At 42.0% G+C, this 27,189-nt stretch overlaps 1 protein-coding gene across 4 annotated transcripts in view; it reads left to right on the top strand.

The window, feature by feature from the left end:
- TSPAN4 (tetraspanin 4) overlaps nucleotides 1-27,189 on the top strand; it is a 414,205-nt gene that overhangs the window by 370,471 nt on the left and 16,545 nt on the right. For all 4 annotated transcript variants that reach the window (XM_066187759.1, XM_066187757.1, XM_066187758.1 and 1 more), the window contains one exon: nucleotides 26,589-26,690. In XM_066187759.1, coding sequence (XP_066043856.1) covers nucleotides 26,589-26,690 — 102 coding nt within the window. The remainder of the gene's footprint in view (nucleotides 1-26,588; nucleotides 26,691-27,189) is intronic.

Genomic DNA, 27,189 nt, shown 5'->3' with positions numbered 1-27,189 from the left:
CTGATTTAATCGCATGCTCAAGTCTTGTTAAAGTTGATCGGCAGCTTATGGGTCTTTAAAAGAAATATTGCTAGGAAAATGCTAATGACAGCGAAGAATTCTGGAGTGTGTAAAGCACATCTTTCATTCCATAAGGAATTCAGTGAAAAATAATAAATGTTTGCTTTAAAGCATTATTGGTTAGCTTTTTCCATTTGTTCTGAACAGTTTTCCATTTAGTATCTTGAACTCAAACATATCACTTTAACCTTTTTTTAGGCAGAGGAGATGAGGTGCATGGAATCTATTTGCCTGTGCAACTGAAAAAACCGAACACACCAAAGGAAATCCCGGTAGTTTCACTAATTCATTTGTCTAAGTAGGATTTCACTGAAAGTGCACTTCCAAAATGTTATTAACAGGCTTGTTGAAGGATAGCACAGTATTGATGAAAAGAATTAAGTGCATACTCAGAAATAAGTGTATTTAGGAACAATAGCTGCAGATAAAATGCATTAGGGCTCCCCATTGGGAACTCTCGATCAATGGTTGATCAAGGCCTAATTGATTCCTTGAATAAAATGTTAGCAGGGGAATGGGTGCAGGGAAAGGAAAATCAAACTTTCCTAAATTAAGCTCCGTGCCTAACACAAATACCCTTTGTAAAGATCAGATAATGCAGCAGCCTGCCAGCTCTTTATGCCTCCTGCCTTCCTACTAGAGCTGAGTTCAGAAATGAAGATGAAAGTGGGTGTCTCATCCTCGGCAGAATGGATTTTTGCTCATGTTGCAGTAAGTTCAGTATTTTCCATGGTGTCCCACTGCACAGGAATAGTGCTTTTTTCTCAGGAGAAATCCAGTTCTAACCTCCACCCTGGCTAACTGGGGTATTAATTCCCCAATCTGTATGGATGTATTGGATACAGGTGCTGCTGCTGCCATTGTGCCTGGTTTAAAGCCAGCTGGATCTATCTTTTATTTCCTGACATCACTAAATCCATCTAAGGGTTTCCTGATAAATATTTGCTAATGTATCAGTCTACAGTAGGAAGAGATGTAATTGGGACTCCTTCTTGCCAGTTTGCAATCTCTAATTGCAGGTTAACTCACGATCTCAGGAGCATGTCGAATTGTCTTTGTTGTGGAGCACTTTTACAGTGATCTGTTTCCCACACCTCAAGTTTCAGGTTTCAGAGTAGACAAAATATAAGTGGTGCAGGTCTTCAGCCAGCCTCTCCCAAGGAAGACTCGGGCATACAGTAGTGGTGGTTTTTAAATACTTTGCACATCTGCATGCTTCTCATCCATCCCTGAAAGGGCATTACAGGAGGTGGGTAGTTCAGTTCTGCTCTTGCTGACTGGGACAAGTGATGTTAAAGACCAAATCCTGAGGGTGCAGTGGATCCTGTGGAATGTGCAGTGCTCTCATGTCTGAATGAATGGAAGGGGGCCTTACTGTTCCACAAGACAGGATTTTACTCGGTTTTGACTCAAATGTGGTCACATAAGAAGCCATTTCAGCTTCTGGGTGGATCTGGAACTGAATGCACGCCAGTGTTGAGTACTGACAGAGGTGAAGAGAGCAGCACTGGGTTACACACACCTCATCAACATCAGCTTTAGCTGGTGATCGACCCCAGCTTGCATCTCTTCTAACTGCTGGCACTGGTTTTATATAATTTTATTTGAAAAAGGGAAGAATAGCTGAAAGAGAAAAGAATGGTTTAGAAAGGCAATAAAATAAATAATTAAAGGCAGCTTTAGGCATTTAAATACTGGCAACATCAAATGCTGAGGGATGACTGAGGTAGTATATTGAAGCAGACAGCACAATTTTTTATTCATTCTGTGAACATTTTTGATGTGTCACAATGTATATCAGGCAACATTAGAAAATGACTGTAAACTAAATGCTTAACATTTTTTACCTATTAGAAAAAGAGAGGGGAAGATGACTTTTTGTATTATCAGACTGTAAGCAGGCCAATAGCATATCGTCCTTGTCTTGGATTTGTCAGCTGCAGTTGAAGAGTGATGAGGTAGGTTGACCACTTTATTAGGCATAATTTGCAGCTGAGGTTTCTTCAACTCCTTCCTTCGATTGAACTCAGCGGTGGTAGGCAGTGAAGTAGTTGAGACAGGGATCTATTGATCAGCAGTTTCAAACCATTACCAGTTCTGGGTTCTCCTGAGGCTGGAGCGTGTTGACTTCAAGGCCACAAATCATGCTCTGGGACTCTGTATTACCCCAACCTCCTGATATGTCCAAGGCCCCTCATTGGAAATATTGCTGCACTGGAAGGTGGTGTAGTCTTTTCCACTGATGATTTTGTGGGTTCTTGCTGTGAAGTTCAGGCATAAGGAAGGAGGTTTAGCAACTTTCTAGCCATTGTCCCTTTTGAAATATATTCCCTAGACTTAGAAAACCAGCATAATCAATAGTGATTACCAATCAGTGGTCATTGATGCTTGCTTGCTGAAATCATGTTTAATATGAACCAATAATCTTTAATCATTTGGGATCTTGGGCTCCCTGAATCAATGTGCAACAAAATCCCTGATTGACTTGACAGTAGGAAGTGACTGAGGTGGAAGATACAGCAGATTTTGTGTAAGGGGATATGTCTTGACAGGGAGCAGAGTAAGAGCTTTATTTTACATTTTCTGAGTCCACACATTTCTTACTTGACATGTACAGTGCCTCTGATAATTTGGATGATGGTAATATAAAACAATTCTGCTGCAGTGTCCTGGCATTAGGAATGAGTGAGGCTTGTGCAAAAATTGTTTTAACCATGGTAGAATCTTAATTCACTTTATTGTACTGCAGTCATTTTGTGTACCCTCTTCTATGCCTTTAAATTGCAGGGAAGGCATCCCTGAGAAAAGAGAATGTTCAGAGAGGGTGTTCTTGTTGAAACCCAATTACTCCCCTGCTCCTGCTACTAATTGTCTTTGATACAATTTCTTAATGAGTTGACTTTGTGATAGTTTATGGAATTATTATACTACAATATCTGTTTTTTATTTTCTTGCTTTCTCCATTTTGTGCTTTACTGCCATAATCCAAGGGTGATGTTGTTGTCCCAGACGTTTTTGCCATCTGCACCTTGCCTCTGAAACCACAGGAAAGCAGAACAATACATGTCATCTCCTTCAGCAGTGCTGAGGTTGCCTCTGTTGACAAAGTCATAACCTCAGCATTTAGGAAACCTTTTCAAAGGTCACCTTGAAGGGCATACTGAAGTGCAAACTGAATTGCATGTTAAATTGGTAAATTATGTAAATGAAGCAAAAGGGAAAAGATGCAAAAGATCATTGAAGTTATTTGAGGGACTACTAAAAGTCTTTATCCAGAGATATAATGAAAGCAGAAAATCACAAAGCATGTGAGATTTTGATTAAGAACCAGATGTTTGTCAGATTTATCACACAAGACATCTAGTTTTTCTTTTAAAAATTCAAGACCAAAGGAGTTGCAACAAGATATGAATTAATCATAATGGTTGAAGGGATATTTAAGAGCTGTGAAGAGAATCAATGTTACTCTTTATGCAACAGGCACACCCAAGGAAATGTCCTATAGATTTCTTTCAGGTCCACCTTTTCCTCTGTGAATAGGAAATGCATTGTAGTTGGCACAAAAGCAGCTGGGTCTGTGCAAACGAAGAAAAAAAAAATGTTTTTTTCAAGGTCAGTCAGCTTGGGAGGGAAAAAGAAGGAAAATTCTTTTCTTTTGAGGACTGTGAAGAAAATGGGGAGAATGTACTGCATACCTTGAAGTGGGACTGATATTTAAGTAAATGTCAGCCCTTGCTGCTGCCACCACTGCAGGTGACCATTCAGCAGCCAGGTGTGGCTTCCCGGGGCTGAGTGTTCTGCTGGAAGCCTGGCTGGTGCTGGCTTTGACACTGATTTATGTACAGATGGCAGGGGCAGCTCTTTCATAACGACTGTTATCACTGAGAGCAGTGAGGATTGCTTCTCCCACTCTTTCAGCTCTATTCGTGGAGGTGTCGGTTTGCATGTGAGAGCTGCAGTGAGAGGTGATTACATGAGTGAGACTAGGACACTGGAAATGCTTCTGGATATCACAGTTTTGCCATATCCATTTAAAGCCTTTTAGGAATTTATCTGCATGGTGCAGTATCATGTGTCAGCACAGAATGAATGAATGCACAAGTCACCACTTTGTGCATAGTAAAATCCTCCCTTAAGTGAAGTCAGTGGGAGCTGCCTTTTGTCTTTCATGAAGCTATTATCCTTAATTTTAGTATTTTTAAATCCCTTTTCCACTTCCCAACTTTGTGACCCCAAATAATGCTGACTTGAGTGTGTGGAATGATGCATTCCAGTGCTGTAGGAGATCCCACTGCCTGGAAGCAGCAATGATTGGGGAGTTCAGTTCTCAAGCATAATGTCTTAATCTTGCGATGCAGAATGTGTGGGATGCTGTTGCCTGCCAAGAAATTGGTTGAATGTCGGCGGCAGAAAGATCACACATTTACAAAAGAAATGTAATTAATGAAATATAGATTCCTCTGGGTGTTAATTTCCTAATCTCTGCTGTGGCAACTTGGCTTTTCCATCCATGTCATCAATGACTGTGCAGCATCCATGCTAGGGTATGGAACTGCAGAACTGTTTAGTTTAGGAGGGACTTCTTGGGATGTGATTGTCCAAGCCCCTCTTCAAGCAGGAACAGTGAGAGCAGGCTGCCCTGGGCTGTGCCCACTAGGGTTTTGACTATCTCAACAGATGGAGGCTCCACAATCTCTCTGGGCAACCTGTTGCAGTGTTGGACCACTCTCACAGTGGCCTTGTTAGCTCCAAGAGTGCATTTCTGGCTCATGGTCCACTTAATGTCCGCAATTCCCCAAGGTCTTTCTCTGCAGAGCTACAGGTGTCAAAAGCTGTACAAAGGCAAAGGAAACAACGTCCACTGCTCCCCCCTCACCCACAGAGCTGGTTGCCATATTTTGGAAAACTGTCATGTTGGTTAAGCTTGATTTCCCCTTTATGAATCCATTCTGACTGCTCCCAGGCATCTTCCTGTCCTTCGTGAGTTTGGAAAGGGTTTCTGGGATCGGTTGCTCTATCCCCTTCCCAGAGACAGAGGTGAGAATTCCAAGCCCGTAGCTCCTGGATCTTCTTGATTGCCCGTTGTGAAGACAGCAGTGGCATTTCCTCTCTTCCAGTGTTCAAGAACTCTCCAGCCTCTCGTGGGACAGAGCCCTCTCTTGTCATGTATGATATTGGCATTCCTTGTTCAGAACTTTCCATCATTTGTGCTGGCTAAACAACATCGCAAGCGCTGCCTGCCAGGGCACTACAGATTCTGCAGCAGATGAAATATTTGTCTCTTAACACTCCCATTTCAGCCTTTTTGTCTCATTCTGGGTGTTAATTTTGGGCTTGTACTGCAACTAGTCGCTACTTTTCACAAAAATTACGGAAATTGAGTGTATCTGAAATCTGCATATCTACCAACCATTTGACTTCATTTTTTTTGATTTTATGGTAATTTTTCGAAGGCATATGGTGGCAAAAGCTTTCCAATAACAAACTGCACCCATTGGTGCATACCATAACTTTGAAGTGATTGAACAAAAGAAGAATATTTGAGTTAAAATTGAATGTGTGACTTAAAGCTTTTCCTCAGTGATACTTACTGAAATGACTGCTTTTCCAATTAGGCTTTGACTGTCAATTACTTGGAATTGCTTTTTAAAAATACTTGGAATTCCTGGAATATGCTTTATATCAAACTGCTCAGGGAGCAGCAGGGAGAGACCTCATTCCACATCAAGCTGGACATTTTGAGGATTTAGTATATCCTTTTTCCACATGCTCGTTTATTAGATTTTGTGATTGGCTACAGTTATATTTTTGTATTCATCTTAAAATATCAGCTAATGCTATGCATGGTAAAATGGAGAATGTGGGTTTTTGTTTTCCATAATTAGTGGGACCATGCAAATTCCATAGGAGTTGAATTCTGGATTGCTCAGGCTCCTGATTCAGGGCAGCTCCTAGCACACTCCTTGAACATCTCAGAACTGTGGACATTACTCTGCAGCTCTTTGAGGAGATTGGATCAGCTCTGAGATGCACAGCTGCACGCCCTGCTTGACCTAGAAATAGGTATGAGAGACTTTTCTGATCCAAAGGCATTCCTCTACCCATTCCAGGCATGTTCTGCTGCAGTAGCTGGGCGTTTGAAGTAAACCTGTTTGCTGTGTGCCTGGAGCAGCTTTATTCTTCCCTGTGAGGCTGGAGTGACACTCTCAAGTGACTTGTGGCATGTCATGGTGTGAATTTGCCTGTGTGTGGTCCCTGCCATGTCCTGTGTCGCAGGTAGATGCCAACAGCCACGTTTAGAGGTGGACATGTGAATCTCTTCCACATGTCTTTATGAGGCAGTTTCAGTGCAGATAAATCAAATATTTTAAATCACAGACTGTGTGTGGAGCTTTTTTCTGGCCTCAGCAGGATGCCATGCAGTGGTACCGCCTGTAAGGGTCACGTGGTAAGTCCTCATCTATTCCACAGCTTTTATGGTTAGAGTTGATACATTTCATTATTTTTTTTTTAATAGCATATTAAATTCGAGGATTCCAGTATTATTCTTTCTCAGTATTTTTCCATATAAACTTTCTAGGGGAGATTAATTTATCAGAGAAGTGTTGAGTAGTCCTCTGCTGTATAGATTTTCTTTTGAAAAGTGGCACATTTAGGGACTGAGAAACAGAGCTGATGAGATGCAGTACTTGAAGCATGTTTCTTCAGTTACAGAATTATTCTCTTTCTCCTCAAAGACTGTTTGCCTTGTTCAGCTTAGCACCATGAATCCACAATTTAAATAGTGTGAATTAAGAGGATCAAGTTTCTGAGCTCTGGAAGCTTGCAATGCCCTGGTTGCTCTAACCTTCCAAGAGAAGAGGACACTGAGAGGTCCCCATGTCAATTCTGACTTGCCCATCACTTCACCTTCAGTCCTTGAAACAATTTCCCAGAGGGAATTTCAGGTTGCAAACTGATAACTGATTTTGTTCTGACTGAATAGATTTAAGTGGAGTCAAGAAAGCAAGCATTTGACACTTGTAACAAAGGTTGTTTTTAAGCAATATCTAGCTGCTCTTTGAATTGGTGGTGGTGGAGTCTGATAAAGAGAAAAATTAATGCTGAAGGAAAATTATAGTTATGGATGCTTAACTACATCCTACCTAATAAAAATGTGTTTTTAAGCTGAGAGTCATTTGGGTGTCTCTCCCTTGTTGACCTGCTTGGAGATAATTCAGAGAGGCTTGAATTTTGAGAGTTCCTGAAAATACTGGGATGTGGAGTGCCCAGAATCCCTCTCATGTCTGCAAGTCATCTCTGAGGTGGAGTGACCCTGAACAGCAGCACAGTGGTGGGACGTGCTTCAGGCACTGCCCACTGCAGCAACTTGCTTCACAAGGGAAGAATTCCCCGGGTAAGAATGAATCTTAACATTCTCTTTTCTGTGTCCTGTGGCCACAGTGCTGAGCCTCTAATATTCCCTTTGGAATAGGGTTGTACGTGGAGGGTAAAAATGTCTTCATGTTATTAAGCGTGTAGGTTTGGGACACTCCCTTTGTTTTATCAGGAACTGCCAGCTTAACTGGTCATCCATTTCAAGCTGAAATGGAAGAATAAATTAAACAAGGCTTTTATCTCAGCAGATTTTTATAAAAGTGAATGGGGAATGAAAGATGGATTGCATTTTATGAAGTAGGAAATTAAATTGTCCTTCCACTCTCTAACTTAAAAATCCAGGACAACTCAGGAGTGCTCATTGCTTTCTGGATGTAGCAGTATCTCTCCTCAGACCTGGTTTGTCTCAGAGCGTCCAGGAAGGGCTTCAGGATTTGGGAAGGGTGGCTGTATAGGTCTTTTCCTGCAAATAAAGCTCTTTCTCCTAAGTGTACTCAGCACCTGAAAGTGCGTTTGTTGATCTGCACCAGATTGACCCTGCAGTGCCGTCTGGCTTCATTAATGCTCCTGGTGAGGAATGAGTCCCCTTTTCTGACCTCTCCAGTCAGCAGCTCTGGGCACTGGGATTAGGTGAGGAGAAAGGGAAGGTTTTATGCTGCTGCCTTTTTCTCAGGGAGCACAGACCGTTCTGCCTTTGCTGCATCGTGCCTGGGTTGAAGATTGGAGTTGCGGATGAAGGGATTGAGTGAGGGGCTTTGCACTTTGCTAGAGATGAATATGAGTATGATTGGTCCCCAAGCTGGGAGTAATGTTTCTCACCAGACATTACACAAATTGTGGCAGAAATGGCTGTTCAGGATTTTCCTGGCTGCATTTGTTCTGTCCCTCTATCCTAAAGAATGCAATCCCATGGCCCCAAGTAATTTAAAGCGATTAAAAACTCGCCCCTAGTGAAAGGAGTGATGAGAGGGATTCTTTACTTATTCTCCATTAGTCCTGAGCAGGCTTGACTCGTGAATCCTGTAACCTTGGCAGCAAGAGAATCCCCTTTTGCTTCACTATCTGCAAGGAAATGAATTACACAAGCATAGAAATTCATGAACAGTGAATGCTGCAATTAATTTTGTTAAACTCTCTTTATATATTTAGTTTGAGAAGAGGAAGGAAGGAGAAGCTTATCACCAGCTATGAGTCTGAAGCCACAAATCTCACACAGCTTTCACTTTGAGATAAAAATGAATCTATAAGGAATCCAAAAACCTTTTGTTTATTTTATATATTGGAAGAATGAGAAATGATGAAGGCAGTAATGTAAAGTAGTGTTAACATCACAATCCCCATATTGAATTGATTAGCATGGAGGAAACACATTAATAGCTTTTTTATTACTAGTCTGAAGACTTTATAATAGCATTTATTGAAACAGAATTGAAATGTGAATGGCAGAACTTTATAAATCTCAGCTCGTATGTGGTGGCCTAAACAGTGTCTGAAAATGTTTTCTTTAAAAAGTCCAGACTTTGAAGCATTCCAGTTTTCCCCATTTAATCTTTCATTTGTACATATAAAGCAGGCAGTCATGGCAGAGAAGAGGCTGGATGTAAAGCTGAATGTATTGAATGTGCAGATATTTTCTCTTTATGGCCAAAACAGGTGCATGTAAATGTTCCATCAGCACACCCATTAAGTTCCCAGTGGTAAATTTAGCCACAAGCATTTGAGAGGTGCTTACTCTGCATTTAATTTAGAGCTAAAAAAAGAAGTAGGTTTATTTAAAATGCATTACAGTCAGCTTATTTAATATTCTTATTCTCATATATTCTTATTCATTATTTATATATGAAAAATAAATGAGAAAGTCACAGGAATACCCACGCAGCTCAAAGTGATGAGGGTGGTTTTTCTAAAATAGGTAATATCTGGCTTAGCAGCCAGCCAGTCATTTTGTGATCATGGGTGAAACAACCTCACTGAACTCAGAGAGCATCTGCCAGACAGAGTAACCTTGTTATCCTTTCTTTTTAAATTGTACCAAATATTCCTAATTTTTCATGTTGTTGCATAGTGTTGCACTGTAGGGAGTCCTAGCTCTGTTTCATCCCTTTTTCTTGTTTTTACTGTGGGCAGGAAGTGTTAATTCTTGTGGCACAGCCTCACTTTGCCACAGGTAAGAAGATGCAGGGAGTTCTGCTTGTGCATCACCCACCCTTCCCTGACAACAGCGCTTCGCACCTTATTTGCAGTTGCGTTTCCTTTGGGAGCTGCACTGATGTCACTTGTGCGTGAAATGCTTTATTTATCACATCTGTTCAAAATGGGTGGCCAGAAGCAGTAATTGCTGGACAAGGGGAACAGTGGTATGGTAAATAAAGTGCAGTAAACAAAACCGCTGTCTGGAATATAAAAAGAAACAAATCCGTCTGTGTGGAAAGCTACACTGAAGGGAGAGGGTTACAAAGCATGAAGGAGATTCTTTGTGGTAGGATCAGAGAGATACAGGCCCCTGAAAAGTCTGCTTGGATGCTGTTTGTTTGGAAACTATCTACTTGGTAAAGTTTGGAATAACTACACACTAAATCCTTAAATATGAATCAAAGTAGAGTTGTCATCTTTCTACTGTTTCAACATGTCCTCAGCCAGAATCACGGGATTCAGTTTGCTGAGGGATTAAATATCTGGGCTTCTCTGTTGTGTTTTACTTGTTTTGGCATGCTTTTGTTTATTGCCTTGCCTTTCACAGGATAGAGTTCCACTGCACGCCATCCTTACTATATCTCAGTAAACAAGAAGAAAACAGAAAGCTTACTCCTTACACTTCTTCTTGAGATTAGCTGTGTTGCCTTACCCAAGCTTTAGAAGATAATTTTAACAACTTAAAAAACTCTTCATGGATTGTTCAAAGTGACAGGAGAGAGAAAAACCAATTTTTTCCCTCTCTGAGTTTTTCTCCTGTCAAAATGTTTTTTTGTGGCAGAAAGAAGCACTTCTTTCCACCCTAATCCCTTCCTATCTTGTTTCATCACAAGTCACACTGCATTAGAGTCCTAATGTTTCTATCAATAAATGATGGATTTGCCAATGGTGATTTAAGTTTAAAATTACTTGCGAAAACTTAATGAAGCCTGCAAATCACGAATTAGATCTCAAAGAAATCATCTCTGACAGTTAAAAACTACAGGGCCAAAGTAATTTCAAGGGTGGCATTTTTCTCCCCTCTATAAATTATGTATCAGGGCAAAACAGAGGTGGCTCTGTAGGCATTATTATGAGAGTAATAGCAAATAGCAATTTGTCTCTTGCTGCCAGAGCTTTCTCTTACTGGTGTGTGGTGGGGTGGGTGACATGCTCCTACAGAAAAAAAATTAATCTCTGCTGCAACTAGTTTTTCTGAGTGCCAGTCTGCTTCTTGTCTGTTTGGGTTTTGGGTTTTTTTCCACTGGTTTGAATGATGGTTTTTAATCCCACTTCCCTATCTTGTGTCCTCATTACCAAACTGCTCAGACTGCTTGTCTGCTGTGGACAAAAATGATACCCTGAAGCTCTCCGCTATTGTATTTTTAAATGAGGTTATATTTTTATAACCCCAAGTTTCCTTTGCAGGCTTAAAGTGTCCCTTTTGGCCCTCGCTTTGCCTGTGTAGGAGAGGATGCCTGGTGCTGTTTGCAGTTTCAGGAGAATTGCTTTTCTCAAAAATGCACGTGGGGGATTTGCTCTTGCTTGGAGCACATTCATTCAGTTAATTAGATTTGTGAAAGAAAATTAAAAGTTTCCTGTCCTAAATTCCGGATGTTTAATGCAATTTGCAAATGGTTATAAATCTATCTAAAATAGCCAGAAGAGCCATAGTTATCCTGTTGATTCTGTCCCTTCTTTTCCCTCAAATCCAAGGAGGTACGAGTCCTTAAAGCTCTTCCCAAAAAAAGGGGATAGGTGAGCAGAGAGTGCTTCTACTGCTTTAGTAATCTTGCCGATAGACGACGACTTCTGTCTGTTCATTTTGTTTGACTTGACCCTGCAAATGAACCCTTTTGTCATCAAAATTTGGGTTCATCTTTTCTAGCATTAACAATTACATTGGTTGTTTCAGAAATGGTGTGTGTTTTTGTGCCCTCACATGTTTTTTGTGAAACAGTACTACAGCAAACGCACAGCTTTCTCAAGTTTTGCACTGCTTTTTTCTAATCCGTTAAATGATTTTATTTTTCTTCCCCATGTGTCTACATAAGTTGTCTGAGTGGGAAGAAATTCAGCCCTGGCTGATTAATCTGAGCATTTCTGTTGTCCTGTTTATGTTGTAGAAGGAATGGTGAGCACAATGAGGTTAGTAATTGAAGCTTGTTTCAATCCTCTCGTTTACTCCATGTACGCTGGGTGTCATTTTTCATCTGCAAAGCTGCTTTATGCAAAAGCTGAATATCTGTTACTTCTGATTTGCATGGTTTCAGCTCTGTTTCCAAGATTAGATTGTCTGTGGCACATTTATCTATCAACAAATTGTTTGTCTACGTGATGAGACATTCCTTTTGGCAAGAGAGATACTGTTCTTCATTGCTCAGCCTCCAGGTTACAGCACTTGGCATTCTTGACTGAATGTTTCTTTCACAGATTTCTGCGTGCATTTGGTTTAAGGCTGTAAGTACCACTAATGTGAAGTTAGCAAAGAAATTATTAGTGCTCAATGAAGTACATGGGGATGTGGCTTTGCAGCTTCAGAGCAGTTGGAATCCAGTCCCTGTCCCAAGACTTTCTGTAGTGCTGTTGGAGCCCTCCGTGTTTTAGTTGTGCAGATGATGAGCCTTGGCTGTGCTGGCAGCAGAGAGCACTGGCACATTTCTCCTTCAGTGGGAATTTCTGCACTGCCATATTTGCCTATGGTGTCACATAGCCAGTTTCCCAAAGCTTCTCATCCTCCAGGGGCACTCTGACTCCTCTCACTCTGTGAGATTTACATCCCATGTTCTGTCTTGGTGGTTCCTGAGTCTTTCCTCCTGTCAGAGTTGCTGCCACTCGATCTTTTGACACCACAGGGTTTGAGAATTGTGCTTTTCCTTTTCACTTTTAATATACTGCAGCACTTCAAGTGATGCTGATGGGTTTCAGCATTGTTAGTTCTCTTGATGACTTCCAAATTTTCCAATATTCAGAGATAGGCACTCTGACCAGTGACCTGACTAGCACTCAGAAGAGTATGTCAGGTTCTTATATCCCAAAGCACCACTAGATTGAATAGGGTCTTCTGAAATTACAGTCAACATGCTTTATGTGTTGATTAGAAAGGTGATTGGAGACACTGTTTTTTTGTTGTTGTGTTTTTCTTCTTGTTTTGTTGGTGGTGGGTTTTTTTTGCGGTTTTGTTGTTTGCTTGTTTGGTTTTTTTTTCCATTTGTCTTCACAGATGTGATGGCAAAAATTTCAGCAATGCTATGTCAAGAAGTATAGGGATAGGGAAAAACACCTGATCCTGTATCTTTTCTGTTTTGGAAAAGCTATCATAGATAAAGAGATTCTAACAGTGTTTTGACTATTGCATTTTCCAGCAGTGAAGCCCAAGAAAGGTGAATGTTGGCACAGCAAAGACTTCCCCTCTGTTGTCAGATTGTTGCACAGTGAAGCAGTTCTTGTGTGACCACTTGAGAGCTCCTGCTTGTCACAGGTGCACAGCTGAGGGGATTTGGTCACTGCCTCCTGTTAAAGTGGTCATGCTTTGTGAAAAAAATGAGATTTAAATAGAATCTGACTGGGGCAAAAAAAACCCCAACAACCAAAAAATACAAGCGTATCATAAGAAGGAAAGCGTCTTTAGTAATTTTTGTAAGTGCATTATGATGTTCAGGTGATGGCACTGTATGTCCAGTACTTGTTATTTTGTGAGATTCTGAATGAGTATAAATAGTCTAAATAGCAACAGCATCTGTTAAATACTCCTATCATCAGCCCATGGAGCTGTGCCGGAGTTCCACCAGAGCTGGGAAGCTGCCAGCCTTCACTGGATGAAATCATGCGAGATAACAATGGCAGCGAGGCAGAATGACAAATACAGCTCTTTCTTCTTACTAAGCTGGGGGGAGAGGACTTGCCTTTTGGTTGTTAATATTTTAAAACTTTTAGCATAAACCACAAGGCTTAACATCTCATAATAAATCCTTTTTTAGTAAAAGCCGAAATTCTCAACTAAAGTTGCTGGATTCAGTGTCTGGAGTATTTTACAAACTCCCATGCCAGTATTATGGGACTTCTCAAAGTACCCCAAAAGCTGGCAGTATTGGTAAAAGTACAAGGTTGCTGCTTTGGATTTAGTGACTTGTGCAGACTGATCCCAGCCTGCAATTTTTTTCATGCTGCTGGGTTAATTTTGGGGTTTTGTGGGGTGTTTTTTGTTACTTACAGGTTTTTCAAAAAGCATTCTCTGACTCTTTACTATTTAATATTTAGGTTCTGCTGTTTGTCATCCCAAACCAAACAGGCTGTTTTGCACTCCCCTGACAGAAGGAAGAAAATGTGTTAAAGGAAAATGATCAGTGATGAATAAACAGCAGAACTGGTCTCAGACAGATTTTCATTCTTGCTAAAACTGCCTTTTCCAGCATTTATATGCCTGGCTTTATGAGCATTAATTGGGTATGGTCTGGGGAGGGTCCTGGTGATCCCACACCCTGCCAAGCCAGTGCTGCAAATTCTCAGGGAAAAGTAGCTGGCAGGACAGGTAAAGGACAAAGGACAGGTGAGAGACAGAGTGTTCCTATGAAATTAAAAGAGCCAAAAGACCTGAATTGTTTGGACTGCAGGATAATCATGGGGCATTCATTGCTGAAAGTTAAACTGAAGGCACCTTGTGCTGTTTCTCTTGGAGTCCTGACTTTTATTATAAGAGGGACTAAAATGTGCTTGCTTGTCCCAGGGGAGTTAAGGCAGCACATCTTGGAGCTGCTCACCTGTGACTCCTGGGGCTTGGCCTGTCCTCGCAGCCACAGTCCCGGGGGCTGAGGGCGTGCAGGCTCCCACCCTGTTACCAGGGGAGCCACATGAAAGCAGCCTCTAAGATGAATGCCATGGATGTGCTGCAGGGTATGCACATGAGCCTGCTGCATAGCGGGGCTCTGGAGCAGCTGGCCTCTGCATCTTGGATACCACGGCTCCCAGAGGACAGCCAGCGTTGACATGGACAAGGGAGATGTGGATTTCGCAGATACAGAGCTCATTGAGATAACTCAGGCTGTGGCTGAGGAGAATTTGTGCCCTAGGTCACAAGTGCCAGTTTAAAAGGAGCAGTGCCTGAGTCCCAGGATGGGATGTGCTGGAGAGACTGATATGTTTGCGGCCAGCTGTTCTTTCAGGATGGATTTGAAGCAAAGGTCAAAGTGCAGGGCATAGGTGACACAATCTGGCATGAATAACCCAGTCCCTATCCATGGAAAACTTGTGGCCCGCTGGGAAGATTTGTGAATTTTGAGGCCACATGAAACAGTTACAGTTCTCTATGGTCCGCAGTGCTTCAATCAGAATTCTTGTCATCAAACTAATTACATCTAAATTGTAATTTTACAAAATTCTTGAGTCTTGGTTTAAAGGCATCATTGACTCTGTCTCAGTGATTTGTTCCAAGGATTTATTTTTGCATCACGGCTAAAATTAGGCCTTGTTTCTATCTTGTATTTGTCTGTCTTGAACGTTCTAACCATTAATTCTCATTATGTCTTTTTGTGATAAAATAAAGTGCTGTCTGCTCTTGAGAACTGCTGCTCCATGTGGGTACCTGAAGATTGCAATCACACTGCTTTTTGACCTTGTCACTCTATTTAGTTTTTCCACGAATGTTAGTCATGTGAGGGAAGGCACACTTCTCAGTGATGGCTTTTCATTGCGGATCTTCTCTGGAATCATTTCAAATTTTCAGTAGATTTTTGAAAACATGGGTATCAGTTCTGCAGTGTAGAGGTAATGACAATAATCTGCCTTTATGCAGCTGTTGTTGAATAAACCCATGACTGTTTCCTCTGTAAGCTGGGAGTATTGCCCTCAGGGCATGTCCATCTCCATTTCCTCCGTCTTTTCACAGGTTTCCTGCTTTCCAGAATGTAGTTTCCAGTCTTGTAGTGTGACCTCACATGTTTTTTCTTAGATGTCTTTTCTGGTATTTGTCTGGATAAGCCCTGAGGATCTGCAAACAGGCAGGACAAGTGATATCAGCAGATTCTTCAATGCATGGCAAGTTTTGTGTGGTATCTGCAAAATTTCATTAGCAGTGATTTTTATGCTTCCTTCCATAGCATCAGAAAAATGCCAAATAACTTTGGATCAAAAGCCCACTAAAAATCCCACTGAATGAAGCCTCTGTTTTTAATAGTTTGGGGTCTTTTTGTAAATTTTACTTTATAAAATACATTCAATGTGGCTGCAGTGACTTTTTTTTTTCCTCTTGTGCCCCCATAATCCCTGACACTGATAGCAAATTTCAGTCAAACTTGAGCTCTTCAGAGATGTCAGAACTACTAACTTTAGGTAGGTAGACAGACCCAAATGAATGCCCTATGGAAAAAAATGTCTTGAAGATATTGCAGGCGGTGTTATTGAACTTCAGAGAATCCAAGGGGGATGAGAGGGAGCAGACGATTTCCACCTTTAAGGAGAGACTTGGGATTAATGCTTCTCTTTTGCAAAAAGTCAGTCTCTTAATTAGGAAAGCGGGGCTCGTTTTGAAAGGTAGAAGCCTGAACAATAAATTCAAGCTAAGCCAGAGGCAGCTGAGGAGCCTCCTCACAGGTGTTCTTGGGACTGGTGTCACATGTGGCAGATTTAATCTTTCACTTTGGTTTCTGCTCATCTCCCAGGGGTAACTCACCCCTCTGACGGAGACTGTTCCTGAACAAACCAGACCATCGTGGACAGTGGTTCAGTCTGCCTGGTTTGCTTCCAGCACCTTGGTGCCATTCCTAGAAGAGGCTCTGGCACATGGCAGAAACTCCTTTGAGGTCCTAAGCTCAAGCGCTGCCTGTTTGAAGACACAGCACCTTTGGTGCCATTCAGCAGGGTGGCTGCTGCTTCTTTGCTCAAAGCCACTTTTTCTGTGCAAGAACAGCACATGCAGTTCTGTTCTGTGTGGAACGTCCAGTCGCTCGCTTGGTGAAGGCACTGTCACTTATCTCTGTTTAACATGTGGGGTATACACCATATTTCCTTCTTCATTCAACTCATCTGGCTTCCAGTGAGAAATGTGGCTTTGTTCTGACATTATTGGGAGAGTGTTGGAAACCTGCATTTGGTGCCATATAATCGTGACTGGCAGTTTGTTTGTTTGCCTTTTTTCTGTTATCATGGAAAGCAATCTCCATGTAGTTTACTCATTTGCAGTGACTGAGTCCCAAATCATTCAATTCACTATTAAATCTGCTTTCAGTGCAGTGCATTGAAGAGCTGCAATTGTTTGTTTCATTAAAACAAGGGAAGCATTTAATAGCAGTTATTCACTTCTGTTGCTTTGGTTATTTACCAGCTTTCCACAACATTTTGTTTACCAGTTTATGACATTATCACTGAAAAGCTTACCTGGGGATTAAACCCCAGAATTCCAGTTGCTGAAGGTCAGAACACCCCTGGTGTCAGGGTTGTGGCTTTGGAGAGGGAATGGTTTCCAAGCTTGCGTGTACCCTCATAGAAATATGGGTCTGAGCCACTGGAGAACCCCATGAGGATGCCAAGTTACATAAATATGAGCAAGTCCATTGTCTCGAAGATTCCTGCCAGCTGATGAGCTGGCATTTAGCATATCCTTTGTTCTTCCAAGTATGCATCAATGTGATTGGAAGAAAATAGCAATTTTTTCAAGGAGGAAAAGATAGGTAAGGGCATCATCACCTTCTCTGCTCTTTGGCCAGGCAACTCTTGCACTGGTTTTGTTGAGTTTCTGCCAGGTAGCCAGCTCTTCCTCCAAAACCCACTCTTTTTCCTGGATTTTGGATTTGTGCTGCCCTCTCTCTCAAGGGGGAGGGGGGGGGGGGTGCATTTTGCACTTTTCCTGCTTCCAGGCTGAGCAGAGACCACGCTGCCACAGGAATGAGGCCCACTGGAGTGCGCTTGACTGTGCCTGCTGCTCTGCTCCCTCCAAGGATGATGGTAGTTCTCCTCACAGCATTATTTATTTAAAGTAAGTTAATTTCAGAGAAAGCTTATCTTAAGAATAATAAAGCAGGCTGTGTGCAAACCTCACTTTCCCCTAAGGATTAACGTTCCCTGGATCTAGGAAGACACAGCTCTTTCAGTCTGTTTCCACAGAATCACTCTTTCCAGACAAGTTTCTCCAGGCAGAGTAGCAGATTTTAACCCTTCAATGGGTTGGGTTTGGTTTTTAAATGGGTCTTTTAGTTCCAGCTCAGAGAAAGATGGCTTGTCAGCAGACATTTGTTTTCCTTGTTCTAAGGAATCGGGACAGTTCCTACCCGTGAGGAAATTAGCCACCCCTCTCCCCCAGCAGCTTTGCAGCTTGCCCAGTTGTTACTGGTGCCAGTGGAGCTGAGGTCTGTTCAGCAGAGCAGCTCTGACTCCAAGAGGTGGCCATGCCCATGCCTGTGAATAACCACAGGAGCTTAGAGCCTGCCCCGTGGTCCCAGCAAGGCTCAGGTGACACCAGGGGCCCGATACAGAGAGGGTGTAATTGTTTTGATGTTTGCAGAGTTGTTTTTATCTTACAGCAGCGGACAAATCTGTATTTTGGCTTGTATTTTTCTATCAAAGTCATAAATGTATGAGGAAATATAGTTAACTGGATAAATGGCTCTGCAGATAGATGTGGGCATTTACACGGTGTGGGGGCCTTGTTCAATCTTCTCGTACCACAGTGGGAGAACAGGCTACGATTTGCCTTAGTTATCCCTCCTCCTCTTATATTTTAGTGGTGCTCTCTCTTATTTGAATGCTCTCTCATTCACCTTTAAGCTAAGTAAATGAGTATGGTAAATAATTGAAGGCAAGTTTGATCCCATGGGACGACTGCCGCAAATGGCTCAGTGGGCAAATGGCCAAATTCTTCATCTCTTTGAGCAAAGTGCTGCCTTCCCCTTTCCCAGCCTGCAGCGTCTGCAAAGGATTATGTGTCCAATGTCACTGTTGCTGGTACCTAATCACACGGGGGTCATTCATTCCTACAAGGGAAGTGCCTTGTCTCCCTGCTTTCACTGCCTCTGCAGTCTTGAAGCCCTTGTGGCAGCTAATTGGATCTAAAGCTCTTTTGACATGTGCATCCCTAGGGGTGGGGTGGGTTTGTGCTCTTTTTTGGGTCTGCTTAGTCGGAGATAACAGGTTGCTAGCACTGGAAACACAAATGCAACCCACCTTTCATGTCTCTTGGCAGACAAAGGCTCAACAGCATGTATCATGTTAATTAGCATCCTTCCCATTTTGCTTATCTGAGGTTATACTGATGACTGTTGAGGATAAATGAAAGTGATTATCTATTTTAAAATTTAAAAAGAAAACAAAAGGTAAGGAGGCTGAATACAAATAGCCTGGGAATATGCTCAACATAAGCATAGGTTTTGAAAGGAGTGTTTCCCTTTTCTGTTGGCCTGGATTCAGTGTGCATGGGATTTCAATACATGAGCATAATTCAGAGGAGTCTTTACATCCCGGCACAGGTGTGCTCCTGGGGCCACTAGAGATCAAGCCAAAATTACCATTTACTGGGACAGGAAGGAAAGGGAGTGAATCAGGACCATGTGTGCAGAAAGCTGGTGAGGCTTTTGTCACCAAAATCCATAATGGTTAGGAAGAATTGACCTAATAACATTGTAGTTACTTTGCAGTGTCAGGTTTTTGAGTAAGCAATTGATTTGATTTACCTGCCTAGTTTCACCCAGCCCTTTCCCCATGTCTGCTGCAGCATTGAAACTCCTTTGAGAGACAAGAAGCAGCAAGCCAAGAATTCATATTTAAAGCTTTACCCCTAGTTTCACTAAAAATAAAGAAGATTGCGTTGTTTTTTTTTTTAAGGAGGTCTTGGACTATCTCGTTGGGAAGTACCTGTGCTCAGGTGCCATACAGACAGACAGCTGAAATAAGGTGTTGGCTCTGCTACTGGCTTAATTCTCTAAATGAGCCAAGAAACTGCACAGCTGCAGCTTAACATTTTGAGCCTGTGTCTCTGAGCTTGTTATGATGTACTTTATTTAAACAAACCTGGGGACCTGATGCACAAGTAATTCAGCTGTTGCTGTGCCTAAGAACAGATTACGTGGCAGTAGCCTCTGGCTACAGAGCAGTGTATTTCCCCTTACACCAGCAATAATAGGAAGCTAAGCAATGATAAAATGCCTGTCTCTTCCTCGGACTTTTAAAGGCATCATTTGGACAAAATCAGGTGCAGTTTGCTGGAAACATTTGAATTTGCTCTTGCATGAAAAATTTTGAGTTACAGAGTCTAGTGACTTGCCATCCTTGTGATCTCCTGTTAAAAACAGAGGAACTAAAGCTGCTGTGGCATTCATTGGCATTTCAATAGTGTGAAAAGTACAGGGATGTTTCAGTGGCTCCTTTCCTGCAGCCTCAGCTGTTTGCTGACGCTTGCACTCGAGCACGAGCAGGTGCTTGTGGGCAGAAGACAGTGACTGAAACTGCAATTAATTATATGCACAAACCGTGGCCCCAGGATACACTGGTTTGAAAAACCCAAGCTCTTTGACTCTATTACTTCTCTACTAAACAGTATTTCAACTTTTTGGTTCTTGCTAGAGCATGTAGAAGGAGACTCTTTCTCTTACAGTTTTGCCAATTGCCTGCTCTAGGCCAGTACAAGATGTCCTTTCTGTTGCTTCCTGATGAACTTCAGTTTTACCCCTAAGTTCCAGGAAAGTTCCCCTCTCTCTCTCTCTCTCTCTCTCTCATTAAAAGCTCCATTTGTTGTCTCAGATTCTGTACAAGGGCCTTATCTTCCAGCTTGGATTTGGTATTCAAATGCCTACTGCAAATTATTTATTACATTGTTGACTTTATAGCACGACTAGACTCAGGTTATTCCCGTTTTACAAAGAGCTGAAACAAGAAAAGTCACAGAAAGTGACTTTTCAAGACTGTGTAGAGAGCCTGTGGCACAGCTGAAAGGTCTTACCTCAGCTGACATAAGCCAGTAGGTTTCAGAAACATTTTTTCTGCTCCCAGACCGTTTCCTTTGATCTTGTGTTCCTGTATTCTTTACACTTCTGAAGTTACACAGCCAGTGCCAGTGCACCTCTCCTGATATCAAACACTGCTAGAGCAATAAGTATTTCAACTAAATTATTGAAGTTTGGAAGATCTGTAAAGTGATGCCTGATGTTGGTTTTTGCAGTCAAGCTAGGAGAAGAGAATTCACTAGCTAGTGAGTTTCTGTGTTAAAGGAAGCAATTGCAAAAAAACCCACAAAGCAAAACAAGAGAACCTAAACATTAAGTCCTGAAGTTGTTTCACATTTGGGGGAAAAGTGAGGAGAGGAATCCCACAGCGCTGAGTGAAGTGTTCTGGAGATGCGCGACACTGATGATACTGGCAAGAAATTAGGATGTTGTCCCTTAACTGCCAAATATCACCAAAAATCATGCAGTATCTCATATTTACTAAAATCTTAAAGGATTTCTTTTTAAAGGCAGATGATGTAAGGAAGATTTCAGTGGTGAGGAGAGCATTTATGGCTCTCAGCTTCTTATAGACAGGTTTGGGGACATCTCATTTAAAACAAGCCTTACCTGTTGGTACAATCAATCTCGTCTCTTGTTAGCAGGCAAAGGCTCCCACAAATGACCTTATAGATTAGGCACTTTCTGTTTACATTCGATTTCCCACTGCCTGCTATTTGTAGAAAATGATTATCAAGGCATTGAATTAAAAGTTTTGCCCGGTGGGAAACTATTGGATATTTTGTCATTTCCTTAGAGCCTCTCCTGTTCTGCTGGAGAGGCAGAGAAGCAGGGGAAGCAATCACCAGAAAGGTCATGAATATTTGCTTACCTATATTGGAACACTGCTGAGAGGCTTTCTCCAGTTGAGGGGACTTTTTGGGTAGAAGTTTTGTTCATGTTGTGGTAGGAAAGCATTGAGGCTTGAAATTAAAAGTCTCCAGTTGCCTGCAGGTTAGAAAGCTGGGGATGCTGCTGGCATCCTCTGGCCTTTTCCTAAAGGCTATGCCCAATCTAAGTGACATCTCACGCTTTCAACAAGTTCAAAAGGGGTTAATAAGACTCTCCCAAAAGCCTTCTTTTGACCTTTATTCCAGGGAAGATTACAGCAAAACCACCTTTCCCTCTCAGGGTGCTGGGACAGGGGAGGGACTTTATGTCTTCAGTATTGCTGGAGCTTCAGTTTGATCAAAGTCATGCGTCATATTAGCAGAAAATACTGATAAAACCCGTGTTCTGCACAGACACAACTCTCTTGTTTGCCCAAGACGTTCTGCTCAAAGCACTTCCTCCCCCTTATCAGCAGCAAAATCCAGGACTGGGCTTCTCAGGGAACAGTATTTGTCTTCTTTTTCATGCCTTAACAGTAAGTACATAAACTCCAAAGCCTTTCATTTAGACAAGAGAGTGAGAGGTCTGTGAAACCACCCCCAGGAACTGAGAAAGCCCCTGCAGTCCCCCATCTGTAAAACAGAGCTGGAATTAATTATGAACCTGAGTGTTTGCAGTGCGGAATGTTTCAGCATGTCTGTGCTAGGCAGGTGTTTGTTGTCGCTGTTGTTACACAGTTTTTATCTCCTTCTCAATTATTCTTCGGTTGTCTTATTCAAGGAGACAAGGTGGAGTCTGGCAGCCGCAGGTCCTCTTGAAGTGTGCTGGCTTCTCCAGCTGGGCTTGTCAGCCAGCCAGCCACAGTTCTGCTCAGAGGATTTCTGAGGCAATGAGGGGACAAAGCTGACAGTAAAAACAGCCTTACATATACATTGCTACAGCTTAAGTAGCTGCCTCAAGGGGATACAGATTAAGAAGGAAACACTTTTATTTGGCCTGGATTTATGTGGAGGCTGGAGTAAGATTATTTTTAAAGCAATGTTTTGTCTCAGCTGTAGCTTAGGTGAGAGTCAGATAGATCCCTGCCCCTTCTCTGTAACTGCATCCAGCTTCCAGCCACTTTTCCTGACCTCTGTGGCAGGTTCTCTCCGGTCCTGCTACATCTCTTGTAGCTTTCCCTTCTTCAGTTCAAATACTGAGTTTTCTTCATTGCCTGAAACTCTCTGCACATGACTTGTCCACCTTAGATCAGTATATTTTTAGAAAGTCTGTAATAGGACAGTGAGAGATTTAAGAACCGTATTAGGGCCTAATGGAAGTCAGTGGGATAGTATTGGTGCTCTTTGCAGTAGGAACAGGACCTTAGCTTAGATAAAGCGCAGCAATATGCATGCCCTGCTCTAAGAAGTGCTTCTCTTGAAGGCATGGACTGTAGTGGATCACCCCACTGGGACACATTCAACCTACCAGAAACACCACTGGAGCCTGATGAGGCTGCTAAGCATGGGCAAGGCTCCAGGATGTCTGAACCCAGGGCTCACAGGAATTTACATGGATGGCATGGCAGCTTCAAGCTTTCACCTCGCATCTCTTGACCAATGAATCCCAAGGAGGAAAAGAATTTTTCTCTTCATCACTGACAGATTGATAAAAGATTCTTGCTGCCAAATCTTTCAAAAACTCTTTCGTCTAAAGAAATCTCTGGTATTCCACATGTCTGAAAACAGGCACCTCATTTAAAGCAACAGTTTGCCTGCAGAGAGTTTTTGTTATTCTTCTTTGTGCTACTTCACTAGAGCAGTGACTTGTGAAGGGCCTGGCTTGTGTATGGAAGAATGCAGCAGATTCAAATTGCAGAATATTAAATATAATACCTCGGTCCTGATTTGAGATAGAGATTTTCCCTGGCTCAGGACTGGTAGCTCAGAGACAAACAAGGGAAGATGACAGATTGGTGAATATTGGGTGGGATCATTTGTCAGGAGATGTGATGAATCAGTGTGGCGCAGCATTTCATTTTCAGAAAGATCATTTTCTGAAAAATTCAAATTAAAGGCAGAAGAGGCAGCTGGGGGTGTTTTGGTAGTTTTCATTTAAATCAAACTTACAATTAGAATAAAGGCATATTGAAAAGTTCCTGTTATTCTAAAAATATTTTGAGGATGGAAAAAAATTGAGGTTAGAAGGAAACAGGAGAACCTGGAAGGGCACTTGCCAGCTGTGCCCCACAAATAGGCCTTGGGTTTTACTTACCCCTCTCAAGTCAAAGCCAGTAGGAATCATATGTCTAGAGCTTCAAGCAGTATTTCAATTGGGGGAGAAACACCCATCTTATAACCTTGCGGACAGGTTATTTGAGCAGAGGTCAATGTGTTTTTAATAGGACTGCACGTAGAGACTGAGCTCCTCGCAGTGGGAAGGAGAGCAGTGCTCCTGTTTAATTTCGTTTGGGCTCTTAGGAAGTCCAAGGCTACGTCAACACTGATTAATTCATGCAAAGTAACACATTAATAACAAATGGAAAGGGGAGACACAGAGGGTGGGGGGCTTCCTGCTGGCACTTCAGCTGCAGGCACAAGTGCCAGGAGGCCAAGGGCCGACCCCTGTTCCCGCTTGCTCCTGGAGCCCAGTGCCCACCCACAAACTCAGGTGTTCTGTACAAGGTTATTCCTACAGTTTGGTCAACACCTTTCTGACCCTAGTGTAAGCAAACAGAAGAGTGCGAATGCTTCAAGGAGTAGCTCTGTGACAAACAGATTTTAAATCAGCTGCTCTTCAGAGAGCAGCGCACTGTTGTATGTGCAGCACACTTGATTGGAAGGCCAGATGGAAACTTTAGTAAAAGAGAACTGTGTAAAATCCTACCTTTACCATCACTCAAATCAATATAAAGTTCTCTCTGTGTGTATATGTGTAAACCTGGTATTTCCAGTCTAGATATTTCCCTGTCAGTGGACATGGAATAAAAAGGTAAGACAATCTGGCAATACTGTTCCACAACATGTGTTTGCCTCTTTCAAAGTTGTAGCCTGCACAGAGATGAGAGAGAGATGAGGAAATGAGACACGCATGGTGTGGGATTCTAAATAAACTTACATCCTCTTCCAAGCAAGACTGGAGCAGGCACTTTGTTTTTAAAACAACAAATAATGATGGGTCATACCATGTGCAGGACTTGATGTTGAGGCTTTCTGAAATAGCAGTGGGAGAACTGGTCATCTTGTGCCTGTTTGCTTGACTAATGTTTTGCTGGTTACTCAGTTTCTGAAATATGGAAACCTGATGCCAGCTGTGTTCCCAGTATAAAGGCCTTGCACTCTTTGTGCCGGAAAAGTGGTTTATTTTATGAGGAAGAGAGGACTTGCTTTCATTTTGCCCCAGCAAGCTGCTTATTAGTGAGACTTCTCCAGGTGGAAGGAAGATCAGGAATGCCTGGTGACACAATTCCTTGAGACCATGTTACAGCACACATGGACTAACAAAACTTTGCTCTTGATCTTCTATGAATGTTAAGTTAATAAATTATCATGACAGTATATCCCTCTCAATAGGATGTCAAGATTGCAAAGCAAAACTTGAGTGAGGAAATGCAAACTTTGCGTTTTGCACCCTTTTTGTTAACAGGGCATTTACCCTTTAGATAAGAATCACCATTATCTCTCTTGTTCCATATTAGCGCTGATACGAACCTAAGGCTGTTGTGTAGCTCCCTCACTTTATTGGGCAGATATTCTCAGGTGAGATAAATTAATACTCAAATCTTTCTCTTTCACCTTCAAGGTAACAGATTGCCTAGCTGGATTTCTGTCCCCACCTGCCCTTAGTTACCCTCTTCTTCCTCACCTCTGTCAGTTTCTGAATAAGAATTAGTTTTTCAACAATTAATTTACCTCACTGCCTCTGTAGGACATTAACTAAATTTCCAAGCCTCTCTGAGACTGGCATCACAACCATGCCCTTCCATCCTAATTGATGGCTCTGCTGGAGACCACAGCAGGTCCAGTTGAGACACAGGGAGCTGAGGGTAAGTGCAGAGCTGGAACACAGTTCAGTCTAATTCTTAAATGAATGCTAAGAATCCCCAACACATATAAGTTTATCGTTTATTGCCTGTAATTTTCTCGACTAATTCCAAATTTAATGACAGCTTTCAGCTTTGGTGTTCTCTTCTAATTAACGTACCAGTGACTATGTATAATCTCTGTGTAAAGCCAAAAGCAGCTGACATGATAATTACAGGGAGATCACAGCACCTACTGTTCCAGGAAGGCATCCTTGAGGAAGGCCTTGCATGATAGCTAAGGGGCTGAGATTAAGTTGCGCTTAATCTTAACTTGTGCTGTTTCTTGTACTGCCTCCAAGCTCTTTCATTGCCGGCTCAACGTGATGCTGGTAAACTTTCAGGAAGGAAACATAAGAGCTGGACAGATGAAGCACAATCTTCTGCATATACAGCAGAGGCTTCCTGGACATACTGAGCTTTTGAGGTCATAGTATTTTTGAAGAGTCATATTCTTGAGTAACTTTATATTTTCCCCATAATAATGATGAGGTAGTGGGTTGAAAATTCCTCTTTTACACTGTGCAAGATTCTTTGCATCCACCTTTTTTGCAGCTGCAGTCAGAAAGCATTTCTGACTGTACAAAGCAGAAGTAAAGCCCAAGAGTATGGCAGAAGCAGAATACCTTTGCTGCCTCTGCTAACTCAGAATTAGCATTGGTTACATCATTTTAGACACACTCCCCCATGTTGGAATGACGAGTTCCAGAGGAGCAATCGCTAAGGAAGACACCATGTCTGTCTGTTTTCCAGTATGGAAGAGTACACACTAATGCACTTGGTCACAATTAAAGATACTAAGCTAAAAGGAAACGCTGTGTGTAGATGAATGTTTTCATAGATAGGGTTATTTGCAGAAATGAGTAGTTAAACTGCATCCAGTCTCCCTGTAGTACTTTGGTAGATATGTGAGAAGGGAAAAGATGTATTAAAGGTCTCTCTGTGATGGGAAACAGGAACATAAACTCAGAAGAGGAACTCCTTGTGTTATTTACAAAGTGTTGGTTAAACTTTTATTCATTTCAGTACAGGACCATTGTCCAACATCTCCATGCTCCATTGTTTCTGAAATGTGGTACTCAGCAGATTTTGAGTTCTGTCTCTTTTGTTGTTGGTTTTAGATTGACAAGTATGCTCAGCGGGATCTGAAGAAGGGACTTCACTTGTATGGGACAGATGGAAATATTGGCCTCACTAATGCATGGAGCATCATTCAAACAGATGTAAGTCTGAGCTCTCTCTTTTACCTCTTCCTCTTTACCTTCTGGGTTCTGTAACATCATGTTCTGGGCGTGAATCTAATTAAACCTCCATATCCCAAACCACTCTCTTTTCTCCAGCCCAGTCAGCACATTAGTCACTAGTCTCTGCTTTTTGTAACAAGCAGCAATTTTTATTTATTTCTCCTTTGACAGGAAGCATCTTCTTCCTTTTAGAAGGTTACATTAAGTTGATGCCTAGATCTCATGCAGTTCTTTGCTATGTGGAGGGTGAAGGAGCTGGTCAGATGGGAAACAGCAGTATCTTCTCTTTGAAGTCAAAGGGGTGGCTTATGTTGGGATGAAGAGCAATAGCATAATAGCAAAGAACCTCTTCAACCACTTTTTCATTTCTGCCCTGTCTCCTTTCACTGTTCCCACTAGTGAGTCAAAGTGGAAACAGACCATGGGGTTTATAACCTCGTCCTACAGTCAGTACGTTTTCCCTGGCAGAATTCAATCA

This window comes from Chamaea fasciata, unplaced genomic scaffold, assembly GCF_029207755.1.
Source record: "Chamaea fasciata isolate MVZ Bird 193981 ecotype frontalis unplaced genomic scaffold, bChaFas1.0.hap1 SCAF_7, whole genome shotgun sequence".
Classification (NCBI taxonomy): Eukaryota; Metazoa; Chordata; class Aves; order Passeriformes; family Sylviidae; genus Chamaea; species Chamaea fasciata.
The sequence above is the reverse complement of the archived record's forward strand: the minus strand, read 5'-3'. Positions and strand labels throughout refer to the sequence as shown.